At 39.9% G+C, this 22,103-nt stretch overlaps 1 protein-coding gene across 1 annotated transcript in view; it reads right to left on the bottom strand.

Annotated features, from left to right (window-relative positions):
• The window catches only part of LOC306876043 (polypeptide N-acetylgalactosaminyltransferase 18-like), a 132,943-nt gene that overhangs the window by 11,766 nt on the left and 99,074 nt on the right, over positions 1–22,103 (bottom strand). The window contains exon 10 of the mRNA XM_079426940.1: positions 7,777–7,941. Coding sequence (XP_079283066.1) covers positions 7,777–7,941 — 165 coding nt within the window. The remainder of the gene's footprint in view (positions 1–7,776; positions 7,942–22,103) is intronic.

The following is a 22,103-nucleotide window of genomic DNA, read 5'->3' on the forward strand; positions in this document are numbered from 1 at the left end:
TTTTTTCAGATACTCAGAGAGTTCTTTGTCATGAGGTGCCATGTTGAACTTCCAGTGACCAGTATGAGAGAGTGATAACACCAAATTTAACACACCTGCTCCCCATTCACACCTGAGACCTTGTAACACTAACGAGCCACATGACACCGGGGACAGAAAATGGCTAAATGGGCCCAATTTGGACATTTTCACTTAGGGGTGTACTTACTTTTGTGGCCAGTGGTTTAGACATTAATGGCTGTTTGTTGAGTTATTTTGAGGGGACAGCAAATTTACACTGTTATTAGGGCTGTAGTACTCGAGTCCGGACTCGAGACGTTTTTCTGTCGTCTTGGACTCGTTGGTATTTGGACTCGGACTTGTCTCGGACTTGGTCATTGGACTCGCCAAATGTTGTAGTTGGTCTCGACCGAGTCCAGCTATATATGCTTTTTTTCTCGTTCAAAACAAAACCATTAATCTGGCTCGCTTGTTCGGAAAATGGGTAATGTAATTGGTTTTATTTACAATCCATCTAGAACGGGCATTGCCATTGGTCGCCTGGTAAATGCACAGCTGCATATGCCTGGCTCCGAGTGTGCGATGCGCAGAGGCATAATTCATTTTTATTTTGGCCACAGACACAATGTCGGCGAGTTGCATAATACAGTTTGGTTTACAAAGTTTTTTGGAGTTTTCCCTCTCTTCCACCTGACTTTCATTCGCTTTTATATAGCTTATAAATACCCATGCGCATTTTACTTTTACTTTCAATAGCGCAATTCCGCAATTGCTAATCTATAACTTACAACGACAAATTTTCTGCAATAAACATGGGACTTTTATTAACAAAACGAATACACCATATGCTATAAGCCTAATATAAAATAACAAACTTACAAATGTTTAAAAGTAAAAAAAACGTTGTGGAACCAAATGAATAAGAAACAGAATTTTTCTGATTTTTCAGATTTTATGGATTCATTTTATCGAATTTAATGTTTTGCCACAAATTTATTTTTTATAAATCGAGGAATCACGATTTTGAATAGAAATATTACCAAACGCTAGAATTAGACACTTTGACAATAACAGTAAAGAGAGAAGAAGATCCCACTGCATGTCAGCGCACATGATTAACCACTCTCTTGTGATGCTCTCTGCCATTCACACAGAATGTGCTTTTGTGTTGACAAAGATGCGACGCGGGCAGTGGAATAGGAAAAAATGTAAGAAGATGGGAGTTAAACATCTTTTAATAACTAGAGCACCGCGTTTTTAGAAAGCCGTTTCATGCACAAGACACTGCAAGAGACGCGAGCGCAACAGTCAAACGCGTCCATGTTTACATAGAAAAAAACAATGGAAAAGCAGCGTAATCAAATAAAAAACCTGTGAAGAACTACTACTGTATGTCTGATATTTCATGTTTGCATCAGAGTGACAGGCTGAAAACTACTGTTCATTGTTTTTACAGAGCATAGTTAATAATAGCACTCTAGGTGTTATACCTTCAGTCATTTTGAATTTGAATTACTTGAGAATTTTTTAAGCATTTTTCTTGTATTATTTCTGAACATATAGGCTTATGCATAAGAAAGGTTTGTACAAGATGTAGTTGTAGTTCATGCATCTTTTCTGATATTTAGTGATTTGTTTAACATTTACATCATGATGACAACTTCATGTGTGTGGTGCACTTAGAATATAATTTTCTTTAACTAGAGGTGTAATAAAAAAAAAAAAAGTTGCTTGAATCATGTTGTAGTTATATTTCCAAGTTGACTAGTTAAAATTGTACAAAATCGAGAATTGGTCAAATATTCTATGAAAATCTTTTTTTTTTTTTCTGCCATATTGTCCAGCCTAGAAACAAATACAAAAAACCTTCCAATTTTAAATTTCTTTAATTTTTCAATCTTTAATTGTCTGTTCTCTAACTGAACTAAATGATTTTTATTTCTACTATTAAAAATGGCCTCAGCTTAACACCTGTAATACTGTCTATATCCCCCTATCCCCAGGGGACATATATTGCACCTATATTATATGGCCTAAGGTAAACAGCAAACAAATGCATGCGCGGCCACACACAGAGCTGAAGGTGTTTATATGCTACACAGCCTTGCTTGGGAGGGTTACATTGTACTATGGTTTCTTTAGGACAGGGGTCTCAAAACTTGGTCCTGGAGGGCTGGTGTCCTGCAGAATTCAGCTCCAACCCTTATCAAACACACCTGAAACAGCTAATCTAAGCGTACTAGAAACTTTCAGGCAGGTGTTTTGAGGCAAGTTGGAGCTAAACTCTGCAGAACACCGGGCTTCTAGGACTGAGTTTGGACACCCTGCTTTAGAACAAGTAACAAGTTCAAGAATGGGAACATGTTGATTTATTTTTTTAGACTTATGTTGCTTGCTCTTTGTAATATTTTCCATTGGCAGCCCAGAATGTGATTGTTACACTATAATAAAAATGCTGAAAATGTGAAGTTGCACTTCAGTTTATGTGACTTTAGTGAAACTGCTAAACGTAAAGTAAATAAAATAGCCTAATCTGAACCTACAGTGTTGCTACACATGCTTTTAGATCATTACAAATAATAATGCAAAATGATTATCTTAGAATAGAAGATATGCTGTCTCTCGTGTCACATAAATTATCGATAGATAAGTATGTGGTTTTGAAGAAGATGCTTTTATTTTCTTTCTCTGTTTTGACTGTCTCATTTGGACTTGGACTTGACTTGGACTCAAACCTCTTTGGACTCGGTCTTGACTCGGACTCGATAGTCCTGGTCTTGGACTTGTCTTGGACTCGAAAAAGGTGGACTTGACTACAGCCCTAACTGTTATACAAGCTGTACACTCACTACTTTACATTGTAGCAAAGTGTCATTTCTTCAGTGTTGTCACATGAAAAGATAGTGTGACGAGCGTCCCGGTATTTCATCAGCGTCGCCCTGGAAACGGAGGCAGAGCACCTGCACTTCCTCATTACCGGCTGATCCGGCCCAGCAGCAGCTCATCAGCCGGCAGCATTATAAGCCCAGCAGATCTTGCCACTGTTGAGTTGGACCTCCAGAAAGACTGCAGTTAACTACTCTCTCTCTGATCTCTTTGGTCCTACAGACAGCAGCATGTGACCGGACAGCCCACTTAGAGCACGAGCACCCTGCACAAGGACCGAGGAAGAGAGCACAGACTGCACGAGCGCACTATTACACCTGTTTGTTACCTTTTTTTCCCTTTTTGGGACAATAAATCCACCCTCCGGGGCATTTATTGGAACGGTCCTTGTCGTGTGATTCTTCACCCCGTGACAAGTGGTGGAGAATGCGGGCATATCAGTGAAGAATCCCCGACAAGCGACATCACATTCCTTGACTGTTCTCAACCCCCCCCCCCCCCCCCCCCGTTTTTTTTTTCCCCTCTCCTCTGTCACAGGTGTGCGCTCCTCCCTTTGCCCAATATGGATGAACTCCTAAAGCATCTCACCGAGGTCAGCATCCGCCAGCAACAGATAGTGGAACACCTGGCCACCCGGCAAGGACAGACCGAGCAGGAGCTCTCAGCTCTCCGGGCCGCCGCCGCCCCACGCGTTCCGCTACCAGATGCCCGGGCACAAGCAACAAAGCTGCTCCCAAAAATGACCCCCCATGACGACGTGGAGGCATTCTTACAGATGTTCGAGAGCACCGCGACCACGGAAGGGTGGCCTCAGGATGACTGGGCACGGGCGCTGGCACCCCTGCTGACCGGTGAAGCTCAGCGAGCGTACTTTGCTCTCCCCGCCGATGCCGCTGACCAGTACGCCGAAGTAAAATGCAAAATTTTAGCTCGGCTGGGCCTATCCGCTATCTGCGCGGCTCAGCAGTTCCACGAGTGGGAGTACAAGCCTCGACTGCCCGCCCGAGCTCAAGCCACCGAGCTCACGCGGCTCGCGCATCACTGGTTGCTTGACGAAACCCTCGGCCGCCCAGGTAGCGGAGCGCGTGGTCATCGACTGCCTCCTCCGGGCCCTGCCCCGCTCCCATCGACAGGCGGTCGCCATGAGAAGTGCGACCACGACGCTCGAGCTCGTGGGGGCCATAGAGCTGGCGGATGCGGCCCAACAACGGGACGCTGGGGAGAGAGCGCCACCGTTTCCCCGGAGGGTGGGCCAGGAGCGACGCACGCTGGAGGGCATTTCGCGACACCAAAGCAGGCTGGCAGTCCCCTCCCTGAGGGATGAGCCCATGCCAACGGAGCCACCAACACCTCCCACTCGAACCTGGCTGGCAGGTTGCATCTCTCTCGGATCTGGGCAGCTTTTGCAGGTCTGTCAGGGGTCACTCCCCACCCACCCCCTGTTAATCCCCTACTGTCTCACATTTCCAACAGGACCAGGACAACGCTTAGGGGGGGGGTGTGACGAGCGTCCCGGTATTTCATCAGCGTCGCCCTGGAAACGGAGGCAGAGCACCTGCACTTCCTCATTACCGGCTGATCCGGCCCAGCTGCAGCTCGTCAGCCGGCAGCATTATAAGCCCAGCAGATCTTGCCACTGTTGAGTTGGACCTCCAGAAAGACTGCAGCTAACTACTCTCTCTCTGATCTCTTTGCTCCTACAGACAGCAGCGTGTGACCGGACAGCCCACTTAGAGCACGAGCACCCTGCACAAGGACCGAGGAAGAGAGCACAGACTGCACGAGCGCACTATTACACCTGTTTGTTACCTTTTTTTCCCTTTTTGGGACAATAAATCCACCCTCCGGGGCATTTATTGGAACGGTCCTTGTCGTGTGATTCTTCACCCCATGACAATAGAATAAAGTAATTTACAAACATGTGAGTTGTGTACTCATTGCTGTGAGATACTATATATATATATTTTATGCTTGTGTAATTAGCGATTGTAGAATTATAGAAAAGTTTATGTGATTTTCGCATTCAGCATGTTAAACTTCATAAAGAAACATTAAAAATCAAAACAAAATCTTTATAAATGGTGTATGATGAAAAAAACTTGTATTATTATAATATACAATGTTTAACAAGAGACTGTGCTACATTAGGAATATAGCAATGTCTAAAGGGGACCCCTTCAGCCGTGTATTCCTTCCACTGGAAGATGATGGCTGCGTCTGAAACCTCAGGCAGCTACCTTGCTGCCTCACTGCCTTGTCAGTCAACGACTAATCAGACAGCATCTCTGTATGAAAGTAACTCTTAAGTAAACAGCTTTTAGAGAGGCTTCCAAGGCACCATAACATCATGTCTAATGATCTTGAACAAATTCAAATGAGCCTTCAAGATAATGGAGCAAGTATTTGTTGTCTACTTTGCATTTTTCCTTGTAGATCCAAATTTGGATGTACCTTGCTGCCTTCTTACAAGTGTCATTTTAGTATTATTATATTATTATAGTTTTCATAAATATGCTGAAGCAGATTTAATTTAATATTGCTGTCATTTTAAAATATTTAGGTAAAATATATCTATTTGTATTTCAATTTTAGTCTTTGTTTTGTTTCAGTTTGTATTTATTTCCACCATGCCATTTATTTATATTTTATTTCATATTTTGTTTCCGTTAACAAAAAGTTTTTTTGTTTTGTTTTTTTAGCAGTAATAACCCTGCTTCTTACCTCCATACACTTAGTGCAAGGGCAGCATTTTTCAGTGTACATAATTAATAACAATTTGACACAATAAATTGCCCTAGTTGCTATTGAAATTACAATAAGTTATGAAAATAGCATCCGTCATATTATAAAATATGAAAGTCCTTTGTCTCTGGATCTCAGAAGAGCCCCTTCGTTTGATGTGCCACTTATTTTGTTTGGGAGGTTTTGAAAACATGACTATTTAATCAGCTGATTTCCTTATCCAGCAAACAAAGAGCAAATCAAGCCTGTTTACTATTACCCTTTCATAGCTTATTTTCATTATATGAACATGTGAACTCACAGGATTTGGGGAAATAATAGAGTTGATTATGCATTTGAGTTTTACATTTGAAAGGAGCTGAGGAATGTAGGACTCCTTCTGACCTTTGTGGCTCTAATTAGAAGTCCAGAAGAGAACTAATGATCAAATACACTGTAAAAAAAAAAAAAAGTTGAGCCAACTTAAAATTTTTAAGGCAACCAGCTTCAGCAGATTTTTGAGTTTTCTCAACTTATTGTTTTAAGTTTATATAAGTTTAAGTTTATACTTTTTTTTTTTAACAGTGTACTCCTCCGAAAATACTTTCAAATAAATCTTACATTTTACTTTTTGTGTCTTATTTATAGTCTTTTCCTTTGTATTACAAACTGTTCTCACTCCCGAGGTACCAAACACAGTACTAGGGCAAAAAGCTCAAAATGTCAAAATGTAGACATGTCCTTAGTGTCTTTAGAGTCACGCAGGTTGGTTTTCAGTAAGAAACCTTTCCCTTTATTAAACTGACGCAAAGGACATCAAAATATATATTTTTTATTTGGGTTCAGCAATATTAATTAGTTTGCAGTGATTAATATTTTAATCTGTTGTTTTATCAAGGAGCTCTGCTCTATTGAAGTGTTGTGTTTTGTTAGTGTTTGCTTTTTTAGTTGGATGACTAAAACATGAACATCTTAAACTCTTAAACTTCAATCCACGCTCAAGGCACTAAACTGTCCCTGACAAAACATGACACCCCAGTGGAGCAGAAGTACAACAACATCATCTTAAAGCAGCAAGCGTAAAGCTTTAGTTAAAGCAGAAACCAACATCCCAAAGCGTCACTGCTACTTTTTAAATTACATATAGCTATATACTGTACAGCAAATCATTTGGATTAATAAACAGGATATTGTGAGAAATTAAAGGAATAGTTCACAATAGTTCAAATAAATTAAACTCACCCTCAGGCCAGTCAAGATGTAGATGTGTTTGTTTCTTCATCAAAACATCACTTGCTCTCCAATGAATCCTCTGCAGTTGAATGGGTGCCGTCAGAATGAGAGTCCAAACACCCGATAAAAACATCATAATAATCTACAAGTAATCCACACCACTCCAGTCCATCAATGAATGTTTTATGAAGTGAAAAGCTGCATGTTTGTAAGAAACAAATCCATCATTGTGGCATTTTAGCTTTATACTTTCACTGCAGCCAAGATACTGGTCAATAATCTATAATAATCTCCAGTTAAAAAATCCAATCTCTGTTGTCCTCTCACATCAAAACAAATGTCATCACAGAAATATTTGTTTAAAACTGTTTTAGATTGCCTTTGCTTGTATTTGCAGTGCATGTCTGTGGATATATAATTTCCTGATTCAGACAAGATGACTTTTTCACTGGAGAAGGCAACATTATAGATAGAGATAGATAGAGAACTCATATTTTAGCTGGAAGCAATGGTTTGAGGTTAAAAGCACCTTAATGATAAATTGTTTATTACAAAAACATATATTTACTTCATAAGATGTTAATTGATAGACTGGAGTTGTGTGGATTAATTATTGTGATGTTTTTATCAGCTGTTTGGACGCCTCATTCTGACGGCACCCATTCACTGCAGAGGATCCATTGGTGAGCAAGTGATATAATGCTAAATTTCTCTAAATCTGTTTTGATAAAGAAACAAACTAATTTACATCTAGGCTGGGTATGTATTCACCTGAGGGTGAATACTTTTCAGCAATATATATATATTTTTTTGGATGAATTATTCATTGCATGAAAATAGAAAAATAGAAAATATGAAAGTGTCAGTATTTAACACCTTGGGAGTAAGAAACTCATTGTATATGTGAGCACAGACTGTGCAGCAGGTGTGTATTACCTGAGTAAAACGCCAGTGGAGCTTCATGCGTTTAGCCACAGCATAGCTGCACTCAATGAGCCGTGGCCGGCCGTTCACATCCACCAGGCACTTGTTGTCATCATCATCAATGGTGGGGCTCAAGACGCCCACGAATAACTGCTGAGTGCTGGTGTAGTATACATTCTGCAATGACAGAGAAGACTCATGAATAAAACCAGGCTTCAGAGTAAGCTTGTGAAAGAGAGCAAGTCTGGCAGCAAATAGTCACTTTACGTTTATAAGCTACTGCGGAAGATTACAAGGACAGGCAATTGAACAGTTCAATATGATAAATGTCTATATCTCATGTTATGAGACATCTCCATGCAGCAGACCATGAAAACACACAAGCTAAAGCTGTGATTTCAAATCAACTCAAGATGAAGGGCACATTTTAGTGCTTTCAAACATATTATGAAGCATTCTGGTGCACTCTGAAAGTAAAGGAAAAAAGGGTGCATACAAAATAATAGTGCGCATAAAGAATGGCTCATATAAGTAAGGGATAAAAACATAATAATAATAATACATACATAAACTATTATTATTTTTTTCCAGAAACCTTGCATAAATGTGTCACATGTCTGAGTCATCTTTATGTGCTCTACTATAGGACAAAGTGTACAGATTTTGTCCGTTTTTATTTTCTTTAATAAGTGTACACAGCATTTTAATAATTCACATTTTCTCACTTCACACACAATTTGCAAATAATTTATTTGATATGTTAATTTTTTATATGTTTCACATCTGGCTGCTCTAAATAAGTTTGTCAATTATTGAATAATGTTTGGGGATATGCTAAAAAACCTATTCCACTCTTCAAGTGACAGGATGCCTTTTTTTGTTTTGTTTTGCTATACTAGTATAATTCTCTTTGTTGACTAAGCAATGTATTATTAATATACAAGTGAGAGGTAGCATAATGCATTACACACACCTCAGTGCATTAACACTTTAGAACAGATGGTCACAGTTAACCTCTACCCAAAGTGTCTATACTTTTGCAGAGAAAACACACCTTTATTAGCATTGTATTGAAGGGGTCATATCATACATATTTATCAGTGCATTTATTCCATGTGGTCCACTTATGACGTTAGTCCAGATCTATGCAGCCAAAAAAGTCATAATATGACCATCTGTCTGACCCTTAGAATTAAACAGGCTATTTTTGCAACTAGGCGCATTGGAAATACGTTAATTTTTGCACAATTATTTGCACGATACTATGTTATGACCTCGAAACGCTTTTACCATGCATGGTTTGTAAACTAATAAATTTTGATGTTTGCCTCACATAACTAGCTGTATATGTATGGCTTTTCTGTTGTAGTAAACTTGCTCGGTAGCGCACCTGGTATAGTATTGCACTTGCGATGTGGAGAACTCATGCAGTCCAGTGAAACATGAATCACGACTCTTAACAAAAGACCTAAAAAAAATTGTAGAAAGAAGCTAAATTGGTATGGTTGATTCAACAAACGTGTTTTTATCTTACTTTTGGTTAGGGCTTAGTGTAGGGGCATCATTCACTATATCGATTTGCTGTGATACGTACAAAAAAAGCATTACCACAGTCATGTATAACTGTTTCTGAGATAATTTATCTCAATATTTAGCAGCAGTCACTGGGCATTTCACTTTAAAAGTGCCATGAAATATGAACTAATGGGATGGTTGCAGGATTTGATGTGACAGGAAATGACTATTGTGTCACGGAGGGCATGCCAAACCTGTCAAAGATTCAAAAAGAAGCACTGTTAATTGTGTTGTTGATGTAATTCCCTGGGATGGAAGAAGTGTCAATGTGTGAGCCAGAAACACCAGTGGCATCTGTCTGAAGAATCACCGGCAGTCACTCCAAATGGCCTTCAGGAGCTCAAACCTTCAATGGCATGTAGGATGAGGAGACTTGGAAGCCGTTAGTGTGTGCAGTGCATGTTTCTGTGTGACTGAACGTGTGTAGAGAGAAGGTGAGCATAAGGGGAGCAGCCAAGGGGCTAAGGAACATCTGGCAGACATGTCAGGCTAGTCTCTCCAGAGCCACTCAGGCCAAGGCAAATCGCTGCTTAAGTCACAAACTTAACATTGCTTGTTGTCTCATGCATAAAAAAGTATTCACCCATGAATGAATTCTTCAAATGTGTCATTATAATGGAAGCTGTGAAGCGTGTAGTAAAGTGTGGAGCGCTCCATTTGTTGCTCCTTAAGTTTGTAGAGAACACTGAGCAGCAGATTGCAGTGCAGGTGCATTTTTCTCCTGAAGGATTTTCTCTTGTTTAAAGTTCAGAGAGTCCTCTGGCAAGCTTTAGTTTCAAAAGATAATATTACCAAAGTGCTGTAACATAAAACTCTTTCTCTTGACAATATTTGGGTTGAGAATAAGACTTCAGGCTTTTAGACTAATCTCAGGGTGGTACTGCGCATTATTCTACTCATATAAAGGTAAAAATAATTGTATATAAAGAAAATAGGTTAATGGTATGGAGCTGATTCACTTATTTAAAATAAACATGCTCATAAAGAAAAACAAAGTCTGTGAAGTCAACATGGAATCCAAATGAACATTCTGACTTTCTTAAAATTTCTAACAAATCCTGGACTTACAGTATTACACAAATCTTTAGTTATATATATATATATAAAAAAAAAAAAAAACTTTTTTCAAAGGGAAATCAAAATCAAAGGTTATATGTAATTTAAAGGGAAACAGTTTAATTTAGCTCAAAAGGAATAATTTATGATTTTATAGGGAATTTGAACAGACTCGCTGTTTCACGGCTGATCACTGAGTCGGCAGCAATTCATTGAACAAGCCGTATAACATCAACTCTGCACTGGATATTAAAATCCAAAATATAGTGAAAAAACTATTAAATAGCCCAGTAACAACATTGTCAGTTTAAAACTAACTTGTAAGCACAAAACACAAGATACTTCTCTTTTCAATATAAATAAGGCTTTATTTGATAAATCTAAGACATGTAAACTAATCTAACACATGAACACACACATTCATACATTCACGTTGCTGAAAGAGAGAAAGTGAGGAAAGGATGAGTTTAAGAGAATGAAAATGTGAAATCCCAAGTTCACAGCAATATGTGCTATTGCATAGACCTGAACAACCATCAATCACTTAATTAACCCTCGCATTGAGTTTCTCAATGAGGTTAAAATTTGTATTAAATGCACCAGCTCAGCAAAAATCTGGAAGTTACTTGCTTGCTTTGCCTTTGTGTTAAGGGATTCCCTTTTGTTGTTGTCATTGCAGAAAAGGGGTTTCCCAAGGTTGCTGATTGGCTGACAGTTCAGTGGTCATTTGTAGTGATGTCTTGGAAAGCCAATCGTTGGGCGTTGGCTGGAGATTGTTTCAGTTGCTGGTTGAAGTTTGAAGCGGGTGCCGTCGAACTGGACTTTGCGGCAAACTTCACTTTTGAACACGAAACTCAACGGAAAGAAAAGAAACTAAAGTAAAATAATAAAATGAGGTAACAAGACTAAGTGTTTTTTCTTCTCATCGTGGTAGCAGCTGGCGTGCAGGCTGAAGCACGCAAGAATGGCGCTCAAAGAACGCAGAAAGTAAAGAAAAAAAGCATAGCTAAAAGTTAGAAGAGCAGAGAGGGAAAGAGAGGGTTTTGATGCTGTCCTGAGTTTTTAAACTCGGCTTTAGGACCCCTCCCAACTGGTGTGTTGACCAATTAGACCTTAGCTAGGGGTGTTGCTCTGTTCCTCCCAATACATAAATCATGTTTCAGTCACATGGTCCGAATTTTACACGCACTTGCAAAGTATACTTTTGGATGTGATTTATATAACCAGAATATGATACATTTGACAAAAAAATAATTGGAAGACACGTTTTAAGCAAGAAGATTCAAACACACACATACTAAACATGAATATGAACTCTTAGGCCGTTCAATTAAAAAGACATACATAATATGTGATTAAAACATGAGTTATACATAGAAATCATTAGTTGCTCATAAGTCCTTTTAAGATGATTTTTGGTGCATATGGAAAAGTCTCTGTGAAGTTCTGTGTAGGACATAGGGACATGAGAGAGGTTGTAGTATACGTTGTGTCATGATTATTGATTTATTACCCTCATAAAAATTCCACCCCCCTCCCATAACTGGACACCTGTTTGGACACCTGTTTGTACACCCCTAGCCCCCACTCGGGTCTAAGCGGCCATTTTATTGACCTTATGGTGAACTTAAGAATTTATGACTGTGTGTGTGTGTGTGTGTGTGTGTGGGGCCAATGTTATGTGCTTTAAACTTTAAATGATGAATTTGTGTTAAATGGGTAAAGGGATATTTTATTAAAGTGTTTTCACATACACATCAAGAAAAAAAAACATCAAACATGTACGTAAAACGTACAAAGACTGTTTATTTCCCTACAAGTGTAGACTTAAAACAGGAAAAAACGTAGAAAATAAAACCAAAAAAGCATTAGATACTATCTTTCCTATCTTAAACTAGTTGTTTGACAAAGTTAAATAGAAGTGAGCGCGTTCGTTTAAACCTATTTTGCGGTTTTAAAAAGTTGTGAGTTTATAACAGGTACAAAGTTAGATAATATAGATTCGTTTTTATCTTACGATGGTACGCGTGTTTTTCCCTTACAAGTGGACAGTAGTCTTGTTAAAACAGTTTTAGGAAAAACTAAAACAAATAAAAAAGCATTAGATACGCTATTTCCTATCATTAGAATTTAAAACTAGATCGTTTGACAAAGTTAAATAAATAGAAGAGTTGCGAGCACGTTCGTTTATCTATAACAAAAAAGAATCGGATGCGTTAGTTAAAACAATAAGATATTTATCAAAAAACTATGTCTTGCTTTTAAAAAAAATAGTTTGACTTTATAACAGACATAAAGTTAAATAATATAGAGACGAGTTCTCTTACCGTGAAGTGAAATAAAAAATATCAGACCGTTAAAACACCAGCATAAGATAGCTGTAAAATCTTCTCGCATTACAATTGAAAACCTAGCATTTGTCCCAACTTAGAAAAGTTAAACAAATGTCTATCTTACGCAGCGTCCGTTTACACAACCTCACGCTTCCGTGTCAAAACTGAGAATGAACTGCGGGTCGCTGTCAGGCCACACCCACATCACCGTCCTAATGTGGGTGTAGCGATAGCTCCCCTGTTGTAACCTCGTGTTTAAAAACCGGTGTTGAGGATAACTTATCTTCACCTAGACGTAAAATACGTACGTAGCTTTGCGAAATTGGAAAAACAGAAAATTATTCTACAATGGCTGAGGTGTCAATACCTAAAACCCCCGAGAAGCCCGTCGTGGATGCTATGGATGATCTCACTCTAGCACCTAGGAAGATGAAACACGGTCCGTGTTTGACCAATTTCCTCCACGAAGCTTTGGATGACGTTAAGCGCGAGTTTCATTTATCCGGTAATCGCATATGCGGTTACAACTTTGACAAGACCAACAGGGAGGTCAGGCTGAGCACCGTGGACGCCGATGAAAGAATCACGTACGACACCAACGAAGACCCCGAACTGTTTTTCACAGTAAAAGACTGGTGTTTATTTTACAACCACGTTTGGCGTGATTTAAAAGATGGATGCGATGACCCTCTATTCATAGGGGAATGGAACGGTGTTACGCCTGGAATGCGTTACAGAGTGTTAGGGGATCAGGTTAATAAACACAGCAATGATTACATCTACATACTTTGTAGCGATACCACAGAAGGTCTGCCCGAACGTGTTTGGCCGATATCTGAAGAGGATCATCTCAAATACTACAGCATTAAATTCTTGTTTCAATGGAAAGACGTGCCTGCATTAGAAGACATATTCGGAAAGATTGACAAATTGTTTAAGTGGTGCGACGCGTTTGACAGATACAACAACATAAAAGTGAAATTGTTTCACCCTGAATGGTGTGTGACCAGTCGGAGAGGCGCTCACGTAGCACCGCCCACATTCTATAACCATTAAATACAGACCTCCCCAACAGGACTCAGAGGTAATAAACTTCGATCGCTAACTGTGGCAACATGTCCCAAGAAAACGTTTCAACCGCACCTAGTTCTGCAGGTGATGACAATGCGTGTGCCGCATGGACGTCTACGGATAACATCGTCTGGTTGGACAAATTTTGTAAAGAACTGGGTTACCATAACCTCGCATTCTTGGCGAAGTACGGACCGTCTCAATCTACGGCGGGCGATGGTACAACCTCTGATACCGTCACGGACAACGTCGACGGATGTATCGGTGTAACCGGGCATAAAATCATTAAAGCTGTTGTCGGGATCATTCTGGAACATCTGGTAGACAGACAGTTAAAGAAAGATTGTTATGGCTGTACGACGGATCATCCATCGCAAACCCAACATTCGTGTCTCTATGAGGCTCCTGCGTACTATTTTCTCGGGTGTTTTGAAGAACTAAGGGATAAAGTGTGTAAACCTGACCTAAAACACATTCTGGCCCGAACATTGAAACTGTTTGGTTTAACCCCACACCTCCAAAGGATTCAGGGTGTTGTCGATGCTGTACTGTGCGAGCTCAGGGATGAAATGTTCATAGTCGGAGGATTGGCTGAACTCAGGACAACACTTGTGAACGAAACCTGTGAACAGGCTGTTTACGACGCTGTTGACAACTGGAAGAAAAGTGCTCCGGCAGGTTCCGACTAACTGGGAACATGGGAAACCTCTGCAACACAGCCTGTCTGACAAAACTCTTATTTAAACGACACATTAAGAGAGAAATAATACATTTATTGTATAAGATTATCGATGATGAGACTGATTGTTATGTGGATAATAAACGTTTAACGAAATTAAAAAATCAAATGAGCATTGTACGGCGTATGTCGGCTGAGTGGAACATTATGCTGCGTCAATGTATTGCAAAGGGTTACGATATCCAGACGACTGTTAAAAACATTCTTGAAAATATGTCTGAATATGAAGAAAGTCTTAAAATTGGTAACATTTTGTGTCTTTGTACTTATGTAACCGATGTGTGTGTGATGACCTTGTCAAGAAAAGAAGCAACGGATGTGTGTGAAATTATCGATGTATTAACTGAATATATGATTGAGAAAAATATTGTAATGTGTGTGAAATTCCTTCAATATCTAGATGTTGTGTAACCAATCATATTTATTGTTTGATTATGACTTCTACAACTGTTGTAAATAAAAATCCATGACACTAACAGCGTTTGTCATTATTTTCTGAAAAACACGGGGGGTAAGATGTCTGAATTAATGAAAAAAGTGTACTACAATCCTTCAGATCCAGGATCTTTGGGGGGTAAAGCACGGTTAAAACGCGGAGTGTTACAGGAATACGGAGTAGCTCTGAAGGATAAAGAAGTGACGGATTGGTTAGCATCTCAGGACGCCTATACGTTACACAGAACCGCACCTGTCAAATACAAGCGCAATAGGGTAGTGGTGTACGGAAAAGATGCGCAGTTTCAAGCAGACCTGGTTGATATGTCTGCTTATTCGAAAGAAAACGATAATATAAAATTTTTACTAACGTGTATAGATATCTTTAGTAAGTACGCATGGGCTCGACCGCTGAAAAATAAGACGGGGAAGGAGGTTACCAAAGCGTTCGAATCTATACTCAAAGAAAACCGCATACCGCAAAAATTACAAACTGATAAAGGCACCGAATTTTTTAACAAACATTTCCAACAATTGATGAAAAAGCATAACATACATCATTTTGCTACGGCGAGCGACGTTAAGGCGTCTGTGATTGAACGTTTTAATCGAACGCTTCGCGGAAGAATGTCACGATTTTTAACAGCTGTCAATTCAAAGCGTTATTATGACATCTTACAAGATCTTATAGATGGGTATAACGCGAGTTATCACAAAAGTATTAAAATGCGACCTCTGGACGTTCATAAAGAAAACGAAGCGGTGGTGTTTAATAATCTGTACGGAAGCATGCGTAAAGATGCACCTGTCTTTAGGTATAAAATCGGTGATGTGGTTAGAGTGTCTAAAGTCAGAAATGTGTTTTCTAAGGGGTATGCCCAGAATTACACGGAAGAGTTTTTCACTATAGCAGCCTGTATACCCCGGACCCCGCCGGTGTACAGGCTACAAGACTATGACGGTGATATTATCGAAGGATGTTTTTATGAAAAAGAAATACAAAAAATTATTGTGAATCAAGATAAATCGTTTAAAATAGAAAAGATTTTAGATCGAAAAAAGAGAGGGAAACAGGTGTTCTGTCTCGTGAAATGGTGGGGATGGCCGACTAAATTTTCCTCGTGGTTGGCAGAACGGGACATCTTGGACATACGGAAAAATCCTTAAAGTGACAACGACACGATCATGAGCATCATTCGTGATAATCTATATCATGAGCGAAGGCGGATTTTACGTTACGCTTCCTTGCAATGCGTCAATGGACGTGTATCCTGACAACCGTATTTCTAATTACAAAACAAGACTTGCCAGAAGTATGGACCTCAAAGGTCAATGGGAGGTGGGGTTGATCGAATTTTATTATCCTATATCCTGGTATACGTTTAATGAGGAGGATGCGGCGTTTGTTATCAACACGACACCCGGTATACTGGGGTATCATGAGGATCGTCACGAAGAGACTGAGGGCATGATTATCTATATTAAAGAAAAAAACCTTCAAAACATATCTAAAGTGTGTAATGCCTTAAAACCGGGATATTATGAGGATGTGTTGTTTCTGGTTAGAGAAATAAATGCGAATCTACCTCCTAGAGTGACCCTCGGTTACGATCACGTCAAAAACAGGATATTTCTAAAAGCACCGACGAACACATCTTTGATATTTTATGGAAAGTTGGCTATTATTTTAGGTTTAAAACCTGGCGCATCTCTAGGTTCTGTAAATCAACCTCGCAAAGATCGTACTGATGACGCACCTGTCGTGACGTACGCCCCGCATCAGGCCGACATAAGAGGAGGGTTTTATAGTATGTATATATACACAGACATGATTGAATATCAATCAGTCGGTGATTCGTATGTACCGCTACTGAGAACTGTACATATAGAGGGCGCGGCTAACGATATCATTAGTGTTAGATTCGATAAGCCGCATTACGCACCTGTGAATAAGTCTAATATTACAGACATTTGCATCGAAGTCAAAGACGATCAGAACAAACACGTCCGTTTCACTTACGGCAAAGTTGTGGCTAAACTCCACTTTAGACCCGTGAAATAGTTGTTTTTTGTTTTGTTTAACGAAACTATACGACTATGGATCCCGAACGCTATATCGCTTACTACCGTAACCAAGCGGGTAACGGATTACCCGGCTACGCCGGTGGCTCTGTCATGTACGGTTCCGGTATAGGTGGTATTTTCAAAGCGCTTTTCAGAACAGCCCTACCTCTGTTGAAAAGAGGTTTTAGTATAGCAAAACCGCATCTAAAAGCCGCTGCGAGAAATATAGCTAGCGACGTAGTAACCACAGCTCTATCGAGATCGTATAACGATAATAACAACGACGTCCAAAACGGTAACGGATTAATGGTTATGTCACGCGGGTCTTTTAAACCGCCCGGAGTGCGAATGCGTAGGGGGAGTGGCCGGGTGAAGAAGGGTAAACCGGCTAGTAAGAAACGTACGGTCGCAAAACGCTCAAGACGTTCCCGTGCGAAACGTGTAAAGAAAACTGTCCGGCGCAAAAGACCGCTCAACACTATTTTCTAAACCATGTCTCTATTTCACAATATGTCGGAGGAGTGTATTAAATCCGAATTGGATTTATTTACCGTTCCTATGACTCAGACATCTATCGAAAAAAATACATACGTCGAAATACCACCGCTATCTGCGATAACGGACTCATCCCCGCTAGAATTTTTTATTGCGGGGACAGGCGAAGATTACGTCGATCTAAATAACACTCTGTTATATACACGGATCAAAATAACCAGGCCGGACGGCAGCGATATTGCAGACGGTGCACCCGTCGGGTTAATAAATTACCCGGGTGCGTGTATATTCTCACAGGTGGACGTTTCTCTAGGCGATCGTCTGATAACGCAGAGCTCTAGCACTTATCCTTATAGGTGTTTGATCGAAGCGTTGATAAATTTCGGAAAAGATACCCTCGAAAGCGTCTTTTCAGCAGGATTGTTTTACAGAGATACAGCGGGTCACATGGACGCTACAGACCCTGCTGGAGAGAATGCGGGTTTAATGAAACGAGCCGCGTTTACCAACGCTAGCAACGTTGTAGAGTTACTAGCACCCATCCATAGCGACATATTCTTTCAAGAAAAATTAATGTTGAACGGTGTAGATATAAAAATACGGATGACGCGAGGTAAAGACGAGTTCTGTCTGATGCGTGATGACGGCACCGCTTATAAACTCAATATTATATCAGCATCTCTTTTTGTGAAAAAAGTTTCGGTTTCGCCGGGTGTACGGCTAGGACACGCGCAAGCTCTTTTATCGACCACCGCTAAATACCCTATAGAACGCGTGTGTCTGAAGAATTTCTCTATCCCTGTAGGATCTCGCGTGTCTAATCAAGAAAATCTTTTTCTCGGAACGCTGCCGAAATCCATCATTTTAGCAATGACGGAAAATTCAGCTTTTTCAGGTGCATACGACAAAAACCCCTTTGCTTTTAAACATTTTAATCTGGAATTTTTGGCTTTATATCGTGACGGTGTCCAAATCCCATCCAAACCCCTGCAACCGGAGTATGAGAGAGGATCTGCCGTGAGGGACTTTTATCAACTGGTATTATCTACCGGTAGACATCTTAAAAATCATCCTCTGGCGATAGATCGTCAGGATTTTCTCAACGGATACACCCTCTACGGGTTTAATTTAGCGCCCGATGAAGATTGTTCGAATCACGTCTCTCTAATCAGATCGGGGAACATCAGACTGGAAGCCCGATTCAGACAACCTCTCAGACAATCCATAACCATCATCGTATATGCGATTTTTGATTCGATCGTCGAAATATCCAATCGAAGACAGGTGCTGGTCGATTATTACTGAGAGTTGAAATGAATACGGTTCAACTAACGGCAGTCATGGATAAAATCGCACACAACACGTATTTTTTAGGAGTGCTTCCGTCCGATCACCTCCCCAAATCACCTTTAAAGAATTTACCTGTCATGCTTATTTTTAACACGGATCCATCCACAGAACCGGGTCAACACTGGGTAGCCATCTACATAAACAACGATCGCATTAGCTGTTTTTTTGACAGCTTCGGTGGAAACCCTAAAGATCAGCGTTTTCCAAAGACCGTCCAAGACTTTTTAAAAAACAATTCTATTTGCGTACGATACTCTAACAAACAGGTTCAAAACATTGCATCAGACGTCTGTGGACAACATTGTGTGTTTTTTCTGTATCACATATCAAAAGGGGTCGATTATGAAAATATTGTTAAAATGTATTATGATGATTCGATTAAAAATGATGACATGGTTGTTCGTTTTGTAAAGAGACTGAAACCTAGACTCTGCGAGACATTTAACTGTAATCAGTGCGTCCAGATCTGTAAATCTCTGTAAATCATCTAGAACGTTTCTATAATTTCATGTTTAATAACTAAAAGACAATGTATTAACACACGTACTGTATAAATGAAAGATGTGATTAATAAATAAAAAGATGTAATCACAAATGTATCTGTGTGTGTGTGTGTGTGTGTGTGTGTGCGTGAGTCTGTGTATAAATAAAAGACATACGTAATCAGTCATGTTGATAATTCAGCGCAGGTTTAATACAAACATTTCAATCATGTTTACAAAGAAATTATGTTAAAAAGACAACCAGGCGGTAGCATCAAGAGCCGGCGAATTAAAAGCGGGTCCAATGGGGGTATTGGGTTGTGACGTAACCGCAGACTTCTTTTTACCTCTCAGTTGTTTCAACGGAGAGGGTGTCTTTGGCGACATCTGGTGGGTCTGTGTGGGTGATTTTCTTTTCAGGCTCTCGACAGCTCGTTTAACTTGCGTATTGCTTATAGTTGAAAATGGTATGTTTAAAAGGGCGAAGGCGTCCAGAAATTCGTTCCAACCGCGAGGTCTGTATTCATCACGGATCGTGTGAGGGGCTGTTATACTTTTAACCAAATCCAATATGTGTGATCCGGAGATTACACGTCCTTTAAACACAAACTCTCCAGATTCTGTCCATGAAGACAATTGCTTAGCATTAGACATTTTATTCAAAATGAATTTAATGTTTTTTAAACTCCTTCGTGGTACGTTGTTTAAGATCTCGTCGACGATTTGATCCTCTCCATCACCGTTATTAGACCCCGGGGCAGGTGCGTTAGTACTCGGCGTGACAGGTGGTTCAGCAGGTGCGTCGGGACGTGGGGTGTCCTGTTTCGGGAGCGTGAGAGTTAAACCACCGCTCTCCAAATCGCCCTGTTTTACTATAGTTAAATACCTCTGCAGAACGTTGGCGTAAAGTTTAGCTTTCCCGTGTGGATCTAAATCGGTTCTTTGTAATATTTTTCTTATAGCCTCGTCCAAATTGTTCTCCACAACTTCTTGGATCGTCTCGCGAATATTCCCGGACCTTAATTTATCCAACTGGTTCTGAGGAATCACGTAATGCTTTTCAGCATATTCCATTCCTAATGTTGTCTGGATGTTATTAAACTTGTGATAAATGGTATGGCCACGCTTAACAGGGGTACAAGAAAACCGCCTCTCTGATTAATCAGTCGTTTTTTTCTTATGACGCTAATCTTTTTATTCGCAGCGTATTTGATTTCATCTTTTCTCTTTTTTAATCTTCGGAACTGCACCGTGTTTAGAGGTATGGTACCGCGGAGTACGTTAAGAGCTATCTCGCACAAGGATAAAATCAGTTGATCTGATGCCGTATGTAAAATGACACGTCGCTGCCTTGGTGAGGCTTTATATAACAGTTTTAAAAGAGGTAGGTTTTTACAAAGCCTCTCGCTCATTTTCTTTCTTATTTCCACCAAAGTTTACCGCGTTCTTTTCTGCACGTACACCACCTGGTGATCTGAAAACAGACCTGATCTGAGACGAAAGCGCTCGGGCGTTTTAGCTTTAAAGTCGATCAAAAGGAAACCAAAGGGTTGATTGGTTGCATCCTGATAACATTCCATAAAATATTTGGTATTCCCTGGAAAAATCTGACGACCTAAAACCATTATTTGCATGGAATCTCTCGGGCTTTTGTACAAAATAATATAGTGTGTGTTCAGTGTAATAGTTCTGCTGGTTTTACCTTGAAAAAACAGATTCTGAGTTATCAATATAATGGAAAATGATTTATGATGGACATATTTTGTGAATGCTCGTGAGAGCTCATCGTTCGAATATGCTGATTCCATTAAATCATCACAAAATAAAATAGATTTCTTATTAGGAGGTAATAAATTTTCATCCATTAAAGATTTTGGAATACCTTCAATAAATTTAATATCAAACAATGACAAGAGTTCATCATACAAAGGTTGCCAACAGCTGTATAAAAACACAATATTATCCAATTTTACATCAATCAGCTTATCTGCATTACACAACAAATTTTTTACAAAGACAGTCTTTCCGCTGCCGGAGGGCCCGGAGATCACTGCGGAAAAAGGAAATTGAAAACGAAAATCAAAACGTTCTTCAACATACACATGGTGTGATCCAGACATGTTGTTAATATCCGTAAGGTAAAGTTGTGTAGTCGGTCAAAAGAACCCGTTTGTCATAAACCACTTTGAACCTTTTCAAAACTGATCTATTATGCAATGTGAATTTTCTTTTATCACGCACAATGGTCTCTGTCCGTGTGAGCAGGTGTGTCGTGTCACGTGATGTCACATAACCATGTACCAGACAAATCATGCTTTCTAAGGTAACGATTTGGGCGTTCGAAAAATGCAAGGTCACGCCTTTAGCTTTAAGGGTGACTTTATTTTTTACAGTTTTAAAACCGTACGATTTTGGTCCGGTCGCGGCGAATTCCGCGATGCTGTCATCTACGTCAAGCTCGTTAGTCAGCTCGCCTAGATATGATCCTGTTTGAGGCATCCATTCGCCTTCTTTTGTTGAAAAGATAACGCTGTCTGTATCTACGTAAAAAACACGAGATCCTAATCTGTCCATAAGATCGTATAATTCCAAACGACCGTAAGCCGTGGTGAATGAAGCGATAAACACGTTAACATCGTTCGCGGGGGCGGGGTCCGCCTCTGCACAACACCATTGTACCAGCGCTACTGTGTCCGACACGAATGAGAAATGTTTAATGTCGTGACTGTTTCCAAATAT

The sequence above is a fragment of the Barbus barbus genome (assembly GCF_936440315.1).
Source record: "Barbus barbus genome assembly, chromosome: 1".
NCBI classification, from domain to species: domain Eukaryota; kingdom Metazoa; phylum Chordata; class Actinopteri; order Cypriniformes; family Cyprinidae; genus Barbus; species Barbus barbus.